This window comes from Mobula birostris, chromosome 11 (assembly GCF_030028105.1).
Source record: "Mobula birostris isolate sMobBir1 chromosome 11, sMobBir1.hap1, whole genome shotgun sequence".
Taxonomy (NCBI): Eukaryota; Metazoa; Chordata; class Chondrichthyes; order Myliobatiformes; family Myliobatidae; genus Mobula; species Mobula birostris.
The window spans coordinates 13,375,096-13,388,998 of record NC_092380.1 but is presented as its reverse complement, the minus strand read 5'-3'; the positions used below and the strand labels follow the sequence as shown (position 1 = coordinate 13,388,998).

General features: G+C 42.4%; 1 protein-coding gene across 2 annotated transcripts in view; it reads left to right on the top strand.

Annotated features, from left to right (window-relative positions):
• Positions 1 to 13,903, top strand: part of LOC140204836 (myocardin-related transcription factor A-like) — a 141,454-nt gene that overhangs the window by 101,922 nt on the left and 25,629 nt on the right. For both annotated transcript variants that reach the window (XM_072271693.1, XM_072271692.1), the window contains one exon: positions 4,709 to 4,870. In XM_072271693.1, coding sequence (XP_072127794.1) covers positions 4,709 to 4,870 — 162 coding nt within the window. The remainder of the gene's footprint in view (positions 1 to 4,708; positions 4,871 to 13,903) is intronic.

Sequence of the window (13,903 nt, the reverse complement as noted above, 5' to 3'; positions counted from 1 at the left end):
CAGTACGATGTTCCTATCTGATCACCTCACTCTAGACCCATCTATTGAAAAGTGCCAGAGGAATGAAGTGGGAGAGTTTTAGGTCAGAATTTGTACCTCCGCTTTGTGCGGAGGAAAGAGCAAATGCTGATCGTGGAGAGAGTACTTCCACTGGAGTATTGGCACATTTATTGGTCGATGTGCACTTGTGAATTGCTAATGTACTGTGAGCTGGCAATTCTCAAAGGGAGCGTAGCCCAGCAGGACCACGCTGCTGGGAAGGCTAGCATTGTATTACAGGCTGTGCTTCACACTTACAGCAGGACTGTGTGTGAAGGAGTAATACTTAAAACTTTTCAGCACAGCTGCTAAATAACCAGTTTTCTGGTTCCTGTGCTCAGTCCTCTGCTCATTTCAAGAGTTATTGTTAAAGCAAGTAGGAAGAGGGGGAAAAAACTCTGAATCACGCATGTGTTCCTTAAAATCAGAAGGGAATTCGAGTCACTCTGCTGAATGTTCATGCACTTTTTCCTTGTTTGCCGGAGCCTTTCACTATTCCGCTGTTTGGTCAATTTAAGTGCTGGCCCGGGTAGACTGAAAAGACAGGGTGTCGATCAGGACGAGAACCAATTTCGTTCACTCTCAGCGATGGTCAACTCCATAGCGCTGAGGCTATGAAGACTGCCCTGGCTGCTGTGCTCCATGCCCTCTAATATGATGAACTGATAACTGAGGCTTTGAGCCTACTCCAGGCTGCTCTGGGGTTCGAATCTGAGGACTCAATTTTGGTTCGGAATGCTGTTGTTTGCTTCAATTGTTTGCATGATTTGTATTTTTGTTTCTCTTGTGTATCGGGTGTTAGTCTTTTACTTTTTTTCTTTAAATTGGATTATTTCTTGCTTTGTGGCTACCTGTAACCAAGTAAATCTCAAGGTTCTATCATTTATACATTCTTTGATAATAAATATGCCCCATTTGAACTCTTCATATTGACGGGTGGCAGCATGGAGATACATCTCTACCAAAGAAGGTACAAGGCATTCCTTCCCACCACTAGCTTGCGGGTCACCCTTGGGCAAGGTGTAGCGCCTGCTTAGCCCCCCAGTCAGAGTCACGTGAAGCCATGGCAGCAGGTGGTGGATGGTCGTATGAGCAGCCGGTGCAGATCACAAGTCCCACTTATGCAACCACTGACGCCAGGCAGACAACAGACAATCTCTGAAGAGTATTGATCATGGCTGGGGTCGCCTGTCTTGTAAAGACACTGCCCAGAGGAAGGCAATGGGAAATCACTTCTGTTGAAAAATTTGCCAAGAACAGTCATGGTCATGAATACTTGCATGATATGACACGGCATATAACGACCGAACATATCAAATGATTCTGATACAATTCTGTAGATTAATCTTTAAATAAGTTGCCTTTCAATACAATACTTCAATTGATTTTAATATAGGAAATTTTGTTTGCCAATATATCCTCAGATAAAGCTAGATTCACATAAAGCAACAATTTTTTAACTGAAAAAGGTTGTGAAGTGGGATCTCAAGCAGAGCCTAAAGAGTGAACATGATGGTTGCTGTACTGAAGTTACTTAATTGAAAACATAAGTGACCTAAGACTGTACCAGGCAACAGTACAAATTGATTGGTTACACGATTCATTTGGATTTACATTACTGCAAAAAAACAGACTCATCAGTTAAATTCAAGACCTCTAGCTTCCATGGTTTAAAAAATATTTCCCCAGTTTCCTGTGGATAGAGATAAAAGGGAATTTGATTTAGAAGGATGAGTGGTGTTACACATAGCAATTAATATTACATCTTGTGGATCCTATTAATTGTCTGGTTGCTTTTATTATCAAAGTTGCCACTTTCATTTTTTTAGTCCATCTAATAAAGAGCAATATTGTGCAAAAGTGTGAAATTTTGAGCTCACTTGTCCCAGTGAGGTACTTCTGCACCAAGCTCAGTCCAGTGCTGTTCTGAATCCAACTGAAATCTCCTGGGCTTTGATTTTCTTTTCTCTATCCCATCTGCAAGGATGGCAGCCTTGGGACGGGTCCAGCAGCTTACTCAGATTGTTGCTCTTGAGCTTTGAGTGTTGATGGTGCTTAGTCCTGTGGGGCTTTTAATGCCAGAATTTGCAGCTGTTTTCTTCAGGGCAAATAGCAGCTATTTGGGAAAGTGTGACGGGTGAGCAATATGGACGAGGGCCAACATCATTAATCCTGCATCCAACTGGCCACCTGTGGATACCTTGCATCTCCACTTGCTGAAGTATGATTTTAACACACAAAGCTGTGGCTCAAAACTGCCAAGTCAACACATTGACCTTCTGTTTATTGGTCTCTTGGCTGTCTGTACTGAAAGCCCTTAACCACTTGCAAATTTCTACAGATGTACAGTGGAGAGCATTCTAATTGGCTACATCACTGTCTGGTATGGGGGGGGATGGTGGTTACTGTGCAGGATCAAAGTAAGCTGCAGAGAGTTATAAACTTAGTCAGCTCTATCATGGGCACTAGCCTCCATAGTATCCAGGACATCCTCAAGGAGCGATGACTCAAAAAGGGATGTCCATCATTAAGGACCCCCGTCACCCAGGTCATGCTCTTCTCATTGCTACCATCAGGAAGGAGGTACAGAAGCCTGAAGGCACACACTCAATGATTCAGGAACAGCTTCTTCCCCCCTGCCATCTGATTTCTGAATGGACATTGAACCCATGAACACCACCTCACTCTCTTCTATTTCTATTTTTGCACTACTTATTTAATCTAACTATTTTATATATCTGTACTTACTGTAATTCACAGTTTTTATGCTATTGCATTGTACTGCTGCCACAAAGTCAACAAATTTCACAACATATGCCGGTGATATTAAACCTGTTTCTAATTCTGAACTTTAATTCTTGCTTTGTTAATTTTCTTTCCTTAATTGGCTTCTAAATAGCATAGTGGTTAATGGCTCTTGCCTTTCCTGATATATTCTAATTTGTATGTTAGCTTTTTAATCCTTAAAGTTTCTCTGACTTGTAGCCTACTATGTTGTTTTGTGAGCCTGCTCTTAATTCACCCTTAAAATTCCAAGTTGCTATTTAAAAAAAATCTGTAGACCTTTCTGTGTACCTCTCTGGATACCAACATAGTAGGGTAGTGCAGAACCAGAGAAATATCAGTTTAAAATGTATTCAATCCTGGAATGCAGACATCCCTGTGTTGCCAGTATTGCGTAGTGGTTAGTATAATGCTTTGCAGCACCAGCTTAAGGTTGGGGTTCGACTCCCATCACTGTCTTTAAGGAATCGGTATGTTCTACCATGATCGTGTGGATTTCCTCCAGGTGCTCTGGTTTTCTCCCATGTTCCAAAGACATACAGGTTAGGGGTTTGTAAGCTGAGGGCAGGCTGCCCTCAGCACATCCACAGACTGTGTTGATTTGTTGAAGTAACATCACATTTCACTGTAATTTTCGATATACAAGTGACAAATAAAGCTATCTTTAAATATTTATTATACTATCTGTTCCTAAACTTCAGAAGCAGTTGGACTATTGGCTGGTGTGCACATATCCACCTTAGTTACCCTCCCTGAAGGACCTCACTTTTTTTTTAAATGGCAGCCTGGCAGTTTCACGGTTACTGCTACTGATTTTTCATTTTATATCCAAATTTACTTAAACATCCTAGTTGCCTTAGTGAGATTCAAACTTGTCCCAGAGTCAATAGCCCAGGTTCTTGTCTGCTAGTTCAGCCTATTGCATGACTGTAAAAGCAATCTGTTAATCTTTAATTGATCCCTCCGAGAGGCACAGCATTTAGTTTGATCTGATCCATCTCCATTAGCCCCCATCTAGTTACCTCTCATTTACTTCGGGCGTATTACTTGGCTCACACAAGGACTTTTATCCTGGCCTTGAGCTTTTTGGGTCAAGGTAAAGTGTTCATGAAGACTTGGAAATGGGCTGCCTCCCTTTGTCTTTCCCTCAGGTTTGCCTTTGGGATGAGGTTACTCTAATCTTTAATGGATTAAGATAATATGATTCTAACTTTTCATTTTCTTCAAAATGCCATGATATTTCATCTACAGTAAAACTCCATTGCTTGTTTACTTTACTGCCTGTTACATCTGGTATTTAGGGCAGCAGCGAAGGTACCCCATCTCTTATGGTGTTTGTTATGTCAGTTCGTTATCTCAGATTTCACTACTGTTAGTGATGCAAATCCTGGGTGGAGACTCAAGAATACCGTTGCACTCAGATGTAGAACAACTCCTCATTACTGTTTCCATAACAATTTTGTTTTACTAGTCAGGGTTGTTAGCCCTGAGCTGAACCCCCAAACCTGAAAGACTGGCGGATCACCCTTAGTTTGCCTTCTGTTTGGCATGGGTGACCCTACCAGGAGCCAAAGCAGTTAACATAGCTCTCCAGATCACTGAGGCACGCAGGCCTCCAAACCATGACAAGGTTGTGGTCGCCCTGGAGGAAAATCTCCATAGTGCCCATCAGATTATTCAGAAATCCCAGTGCTTTGGCATCTGGCTTGCCTCATGATTTCCACACCCATTCCCTCCCTCCACCCACCCCAATGTAGTCCGAGAAACCTGCCAGTCCAGTGCTATCAATCAATGCTTTCAGTGTGCTGGACTAATGGAGTTTTGCTGCAGTTGGTCCACCTCTGATTGTGAGGTGAATAAGTGTCTATTTACTGATGTCGTGCAGAGACTTCAGCAGAGCCCTCCCTACAAGCGACGCAGATGAAGCTGAAGCGGGCGAGGCTGGCCGATGACCTGAATGAGAAGATTGCACAGCGCCCTGGTCCCATGGAGCTGGTGGAAAAGAATATCCTGCCCGTGGATTCCAGTGTCAAAGAGGCCATCATAGGTAAGCAAGGACCAGTGCTGCGCAGGAATCTAACCTTCCTGCTAACATCAACCTCTGGCACTCTTGTGGTTTTCTTCTATCCTTACCTGGTAAGATTATGACAGCATAGAGAGTTGTTAAGTTGTCTTCCCACTCCAACAACTGTTTAGAGTGCAGGAATGAGCAATTTGCTGCCGGAACTCAGTAGGCCAAGCAGCATCTTTGTGGCTGAGGTTGTTGGGGGGTGGGGGAACAGAATTGAGGACACACATCTGAAACCTCAATCGAAACCCTGCATCATTTGATGTACAGTAGTTTATGTTTCCATGAGCCCTTTAGTGAAACGCTTCTTCCTGACACTACCCCTGAGTGCCCAGATTATGAAAAACAGAATCCTGTTGGTGTGGATCTTGTATCAGACGTTGTTGTTAAAATTGACACAAATAACCATGTCCTAAGGCTGCAGATTTATAATCCATAGCTTTATGAATGATCGTAAACAGCATGAACTTAAGAAGTTTGTGATCTGTGCTTCTGATTTTGCCATTTCCTACGATGATGTGTGATCTGCACTAAGCTGATATTTTCATTACACTCTGCACTTCAGAAGTGTGTGGTACCCAAGGTTAGCACTTTCTGACCTACAACCCTAACACTGCGAGAGCTGAGCTCAATCTTGCTTCACCCATTGAAGCATTTTAGCACCACTGACTTTTCCCCCTTCTCCCTCTCTGGCTATCCATCCTATAGGATGATGATCAGTCAGTTAGTGGGGTTGACCCCACTCCTCAGAAAGGAACAGCGGGTGTGTGAATGGATTTTAGGTGAGTAGGGGGTTGCACAGGTCCAGACCCACCACTAACTTTTAATGAGTAAATGTAAGCATCTTTCCCTCCACCCCCACTCTATGCTTTCCACGGGGATCACTCCCTACGCGGCTCCCTTGTCCATTCGTCCCACCCCACTGCTCTCCCTCCTCACACTTATCCTTGCAAGTGGAACAAATGCTAAGCCTGCCCCTACACCCCCTCCCCAAAACAGTCCCTCCAGGTGAGGCAAGACTTCACCTGTGAGTCTGTTGGGGTCATCTATTATATCTGGTGCTCCCGGTGTGGCCTCTCACTGAGGCCCAACATAGATTGGGAGACCGCTTTGCCGAGCACCTGCACTCTGTCCGCCAGAAAAAGCGGGATCTCCCGGTGGCCACCCATTTTAATTCCACCCCATCCCCATTCTGACATGTCAGTCCATGGCCTCCTCTACTGTCACGATGAGGCCACACTCGGGTTGGAAGACCAACAGCTTATATTCCGTCTGGGTAGCCTACAATCTGATGGCTTGAACATCTATTTCTCAAACTTCCAGTAATGCCTGTACCCCCTCACCGTTTCCCCATTCCCTTTTCTCTCTCTCACCTTATCTCCTCACCTGCCCATCACCTCCCTCTGGTGCTGTTCTTCAGCCCAGTATCTCTTTCATCAATCAACTTCCTAGCTCTTTACTTCACCCCTTTCCCCTCTCCCAGTTTCACCCATCACCTTGTGGGTCTTCCTCCCCTCCCCCCACTTTCTCACTCTGACTCCTCATTTTTTTCTCAGTCCTGATGAAAGGTCTCGACCCAAAACATCGACTATACTCTTTTCTATAGATGCTGCCTGATCTGCTGAGTTCCTCCAGCATTTTGTGTGTGTTGGTGGATTTCCAGTATCTGCAGATTCTCTCATGTTTGTTTTCAAAACCAACAGCTCTGGTGTCTCCAGTTTGATTTTAGGCAAATTACTGGGATATAAAAAAGATCCCTGTGCAGGATTCCCTAAAGGTTATTTTGCAGTTTGAGTCTGTGATGAGGAAGGCAAATTCAATATTAGCATTCATTTCAAGAGGATTAGAATATACAGTGCCTATAAAAAGTATTCACACCCCCTTTGAAATTTTCATGTTTTATTGTTTTACAACATTGAATAACAGTGGATTTAATTTGGCTTTTTGGACACTATCACAGAAAAAATACTTCTCTCGTGTCAAGGTGAAAACAGGTCTCCACAAAGTGATCTAAATTGATTACAAGTGTAAAATTCAAAATAATTGATTGCCTAAATCGTCATCCCTTTTAATATGACACACCAAATCATCACTGGTGCAGCCAGTTGGTTTTAGAAGTCACGTAATTAGTTAAATGGAGATCACCTGTGTGCAGTCAAAGTGTTTCTGTTGATTGTAGTAAAAATACACCTGTATCTGGAAGGTCCAACTGCTGGTGAGTCAGTATCCAGGCAAAAACTACACCATGAAGACTAAAGTACATGCTAAGCAACTCCACGAAAAGGTTCTTGTAAAGCACAAGTCAGGAGATGGATACAAGAACATTTCCAAGTCACTGAGTATCTCTTGGAGTACAGTTAAGTTAATCATCAAGAAATGGAAAGAATATGGGAGGGCTGTAAATCTGCCAAGAGCAGGCCGTCCTCAAAGGCTGAGTGACTGTGCAAGAAGGGGACCAATGAGGGAGGCCACCAAGAGACCTGTGACAACTCTGGGGGAGTTACAAGCTTCAGTGGCTGAGATGGGAGAGAGTGCACGTACAACAGCTGTTGTCTGGGGGGCTACACCAATGGCAGCTTTAAGAGAGAGTGGCAAAGAGAAAGACACTGTTGAAAAAAACTCTCATGAAATCTCAGCTAGAGTCTGCCAAAAGGCATGTGGGAGACTCTGAAATCAGCTGGAAGAAGGTTCAATGTTCTGATGAAACCAAAATTGAGCTTTTTGGCCATCAGACTAAACACTTTGGTGTAAGCTAAACACCACACATCATCAAAACCACACCATCCCTACGGTGAAGCATGGTGGTGGCTGCATCATGCTGTGGGGATGCTCCACTGCAGCAGGCCCTGAAAGGCTTGTGAGGGTAGAGGGTAAAATGAATGCAGCAAAATACAGGAGGAAAACCTGATGCAGTCTGCAAGAGAATTGCGACTTGGGAGAAAATTTGTTTTCCAGCAAGACAATGACCCCAAGCATAAAGCCAAAGCTACACTGGAATAGCTTAAAAACAACAAAGTTAATGTCCCAGAGTGGCCAAGTCAGAGTCCAGTTCTCAATCCCATTGAGAACTTGTGGCTGTTCACTCATGATCCCATGCAATCTGACAGAGTTTGAGCAGTTTAGTAAAGAAGAATGGGGAAACATTACACTGTCCAAGGCTGACGGAGACTTATCCACACAGGCTCAAGGCTGTAATTGCTGCCAAAGGCACATCTACTTAATTCTGACTTGAAGGGGGTGAATAATCAGTTATTTTGTGTTTAATAATGGTAATAAATTTAGACCAATTGGCAGAAATTTGTTTTCACTTTGACATGAGAGAGTATTTTTTGTTGATCAGTGTCAAAAAAGCCAAATTTAAAACACTATGATTTAATGTTGCAGAACAATAAAACATGAAAATTTCCAAGGGGAGTGAATACCTTTTATAGACACTGTAAAAGCAAGGATATAATGTTGAGCGTTTATAAAGCACTCATTTGGAGTATTGTGAGCAGTTTTGGGCCCCTTTATCTTTGAAAGGATATTCTGAAACAGGAGAGGGTTCAAAGGAGGATCACGAAAATGATTCCAGGATTGAACGACTTGTGGTACAGAAGGTGTTTGATGACTCAGAGTGTATTCACGAGAATTCAGAAGAACCTAATTGAAACCTATCGAATGGTTATGGAGAAGATGTTTCCTATGCTGGAAGAGTCTAAGATCAGAAGGCACAGCCTCAGAATAGAGGGATATCCTTTTCGAATGGAGTTGAGGAGGAATTTCTTTTGCCAGAGAGTGGCAAATCTGTGGAATTCGTTGCCACAGGCAGCTGTGGAGGCCAAGTTTTTATGTATATTTAAGGCAGAGGTTGATAGATCCTTGATTGGCTGGGCATGACCAGCAAGTTCACAGACGACACCATGATGGTTGGTCTGATCACAGGGGATGACGAGACAGCCTACAGAGATGAGGTCCAGCACCTGGCTGCGTGGTGTGCCGACAACAATCTGGCTCTTAACACCCAGAAGACCAAGGAGGTCATTATGGACTTAAGGCATGCCAGGAGTCACACTCACGTCCCCATCTACATCAACGGAACTGTAGTGGAGCGTGTATCAAGCTTCAAATTCCTTGGTGTGCACATTTCCGAGGATCTCACCTGGCCCCTGAACTCCTCCATCCTGATCAAAAAGGTGCAATAGCGCCTTTATTTCCTGCAGAGCATGAAGAAAGTTCACCTCTGTCCCAGGATACTGACGGACTTTTACCGCTGTACCATTGAGAGCATACTCACCAACTGCATCTCAGTGCGGTATGGCAATTGTCCCGTATCGAACCGCAAAGCACTCCAGCGTGTGGTGAAAACTGCCCAGCGGATTATCAGCACCCAATTGCCCACCATTGAGAACATCTACCATAAGTGCTGCCTGGGCAGGGCGAAAAGCATTATCAGGGATACATCTCACCCTAACCATGGACTTTTTACTCTCCTCCCATCCGGTAGGTGCTACAGGAGCCTCTGCTCCCGCACCAGCAGGCACAGGAAGAGCTTCTTCCCTGAGGCTGTGACCCTGCTGAACCTCACATCACAGCGCTAAGCAGTATTGCACCCATGTTGTACTGTCTCAGTACTTTTATATTTGTGTGCTGTAGCACTCTTTTTATTTGCAGTTATTTTGTAAATAACACTATTCTTTGCATTTCTGGTCAGATGCTAAATGCATTTCATTGGCTTTGTATCTGTACTCGGCACAATGACAATAAAGTTGAATCTAATCTAATCTAAATGAAGGGATACGGGGAGAGGGCAGGAGATTGGGGCTGAGATGGATCAGCCATGGTGAAATGGTGAAGCAGACTCGATGGGCCAAATGGCCTAATTCTGTTCCTATATCTTATGGTCTTATGTAATAAACTCCCTCTTCTATTATTTTTTTTATTCCCACCTCAAAAGCATTCAATTAAAGTAATAAATTGTGTGCATTGTGTATTGATTTTAAAATACAGTTTGTATCACACATGTGTCATGTGGTGATCTCATTGCAGAGTTATAGCTAGGTAGTTGTGGAATGAGGAACTTCAATTATGTAGAGAAATTGGAGAAACAAATCTGCTGTGAGCTGAGAAGGCAAAGGGGTGATATTCATATCTGAAGGATTTGATAGAGTGGAGGGAAGGAGAAATGGCTTCTGCCAATATGGAGTTAAGGTAATAGTCAAAAAAGATTGGAAGGAAAATCAGATTTAAAAAAAAATGTGGTCACTTTTGATTGGAAATGCATTCCCAGAAAAGAGGATAGATTTTAATCATACCTTCCCTTGTATTTATGTGAAAAGTGAAATGCTCCCCATGGGGAAAGGTTATGGTAGTCAATTGAAGTATGATAGTTCATTTAAAATCTTGGCGCAGGCACAGTGGTTTGCAAAACCACCTCCTGCATGGCATGATCTCATGCCCTTGATGTCGTAATGTCTTGCTAATTTTAGAGTATAGATTTTTTCCTGCCCTGGCTACAGGAATTGGTGTCCTTTGGAAATACATGAATAAATTAAGCTGTGTGCTATAGATTTTTTAAAGTTACTGGGTTATTTTAATATTAAGTGTAAAAGGCTGTTTTGTTTTAAAGCATGAGAGAATTTAGGCCCTTTTGTAAGACTATTCAGCCCATCATACCTATTCTTACTATTCCTTACACTTAAATTGCCTGGGCTGTCCATTTATATATGTGAATTACAAGCATATGTCTTGGTATTTGGTAAGTTGGTATTTTAGCTGCTTGGCATTCCTTGCTATTGTTGTCCTTAATAATAGTATGAAAGTTTTACAAATCTTAGCCAGAATTTTCTGGCTAAATTTCATGTGTTATCTAGCTACATATCATGTGTTATATTTAATACAGAGCATTTAGTGATGTTGCTCCTTGTTGACAAAGGAATAAGAAATAATAAGTATATCTCTTCAATCATTGCTGTGTCATTTAGATTTTGCAGGAGATATTTTGATTCAGCGCACAAAGGATTCTTTAGTTGTTCAGTCAGGCTGCTCTGACCATGTGGTGTGATCATAACCGATTGTGGTCAGATGATAAAATCATATGAATCTTAAATCAGGAAAGCTTCAAGTATAATGCTCAAGTACAATACTGTGCAAAAATCTTAAACACACACACACACACACACACACAGATAGAGATAGATATAGATGATGATAGATATGGACAGATAGATAAAGAGAATGAGAGAGAGAAAGAGAGAGATAGCCAGGGTGCCTAAGATTTTTGCACTATACTGTAGTAATTTTATGTATTGCACTGTACTGCTGCTGCCAGAAAAACAACGAATTTCATGACATATGTGAGTGATGATAAACCTGATGCTGATTTGGGTCTCTGTTGTGGACTGAGGGTGGGATGGGGGCAGGGAGGGAGGAATCATGGTTGGGAAAAGGAGAAAGGAGAGGGGAGGGAGCAAGAAGCACCGGATAGACATTCTATAATGATCAATAAATCAATTGTTTGGAATCAAATAACCTGGCCTGGTGTCTCAGGGCTGGGTAGGTTTACAACCTCGCCACCCCCTCACCCCAACACACTTTCTCTGCCACCTGTCCCACACCCCTCCCAAGGCAGTCCATCCTCGCCATTCCCAAATCCCACCAGATTTACAAACTCCTCCTCCGATCCACGTTAATAAATACAGTACGGTGTAAAAGTCTTGGGCACCCTAGCTGTATATATCTGCCTAAGACTTTTGCACAGTGCTGTGTGTTCTGTAGCTCTCTTTATAAGCATGATCAAAAAAGCTTTTGACATCAGATGTAAAATGTAGGGTGTGGTTGGATTTAAACACTTGCCTTTATTGACCTTGAACCATAGAGTTCCTGTGGCATCCATATTGACTTTGTGTTGAAATTTCTTTGGAAGTAGTAAGTGGAATTCTGTGCCCGAGAGGGTAATGGATGCCAGGTCATTAGAAATATTTAAAGTGTGAAAGAGAACTATTTGGAAAATCAGAGAACTGAGGGCTATGGGAAGCTGGCACGGAAGAGATAAATTTGGCCTACTTTAGCTATGATCATGTCAAATGGCTAGGCAGGCTAGTGGGGCCACTCCTGTTAATCTTGTACATAGTGTGTAACTAACAGCAATGTTGTGGTGCCTAAACTAGTGTTCTATCAATCCATGACTGAGGAAGCAGTGCAGATGCAGTGCCCTGTGAAACTCATGATCCATGGAAGTGGCTCAAGTCTGACTGGAAAAAAGAGTTTGTTAGATCCTGATACCTTTGTGACCCAAAGATACTTCGGAAGTCAAGAGTGAAGCATTAAACTTGTTGCTTACGACTGTTTAAACGTTACAAGAACGGAAAAAAAAACACGAGAGAGCTGAGAGAACAAAGACAAAGGATAAAGCAGTTGTGTCATCTCATACTCAGACTAGAGATAACAAAATTTCCAGTGATGACTATTTACATAAAAAAGCCAGATTCAAGTGCTCTGACACCTGCTACACAAAACTAAGAAGGATTTAGAAAAATACAGAAGCAACTGTATTGTAATTACTTGAAAATTCACTGAAAATATATATGCATGGATGATTACTAGATATAAAAATATAAGCAAGCATAGAAAAGTTATACTACAAGAAAAAAAACATTTCTACACCTCGTTTCAGCTAGCTTAATCCAACATTCCTGAAATTGGGGTGCTTCCATTTCTGCAAAGTCCAATGTAAGAAGATGCCCCTTTCCCCGACATACATCTCTGAAAGTTCCAAAATTCACAATGCAGAACTCATCTCAGCACTAGCTGGTATTTCCTGCCATTTGAAATATTTTGAGAGGAAGTGGAATAATCGTTGATCATCTTTCAGTGTAATGTTTAGTGTTTTTTTAAAGTGTTGCAGTTCTGTGTGTTTTTGAAAATTACGGATTTGAAATTCAGAATGGAGTAGTGATATTGATAGACAGGCTGCCCACGCATTTGGAGGGCACTGCAGTGAAGATGTTTATTGATGATGAATGATTGATTATTGATTATGGCTAACTCTTGGTCATGTAGTTGGTGAATAAGGTAGCAAGAACAAACCTGGAAACTGCGAGTCAGTGACGCTAATATCGATGACGGGTAAATTGCAGGAGGGGATGCTGAGGGATGGGATCTACCAACATTTGAAGAGAGACAGGTCAGCATGGTTTTATGCATGGGAAGTCGTGTCTGACAAATCTCTTATGAGTTCTTCGAGTGACAACCAAGTTAGTAGATGAGGTTAGAGCAGTGGATGTTGTCCATGTGGACTTCCACAAGGTTCACAATCCCTCATGGTGGGCTCACCTGGAAGGTTAGATTGCATGTGACTCGGTGGGGTAGTAGATTGGATTCATAATTGGACCTAGGAGTGCAAGTGCATAGTTTGCTGAAAGCAGCAGGTGACCCACAATTGGAGAACTGAGTGTTCATGCAGTAGGGTTGTAGACCACCCAGTTGTAAATATAAGACACCTGGCTGGTCTAAACATGCTCTATGTTTGGTCTCAGCCTGGCAGAGGACAGCTGGATAGAGTGGGAAGGGGAATTACTCACTGACATCCTACCTAACTGCGAGTTTTCAGGCAACACAGATTGTGTTCCCAGACCTAATAGATACTGCTGAGAACCTTTGAATGAGTGTGGGGAATCCTGTTTGGCTAACGCCCAAGTTGTAGAAGTCTGGCCTCTCTATGTCTTTCTCCATTAGGATTCATAAAACCCATGTCTCTGATATTATGAGGGATTTTGTTAAATTTAGTTCAATTGCTCATACAGAGTACCAGGACTGAGCTATTGTAAAAGATAGTAACGCAAATAGATTTAACTGAAAGCAAAAGAAAATTCACTTGAACTGGTTTTTATTGGAAAGGTTGCTAACTTTTGCATGAGGGAAACTTAATGAAATATCTGTTGGCTGGGGATGGTCTTGGATCCAAATCCTTTCTGCATGTAAGTATTAGGAATGCATTCAGCAGTGCAATTGGATAGTTTGACCTTTTGAGGT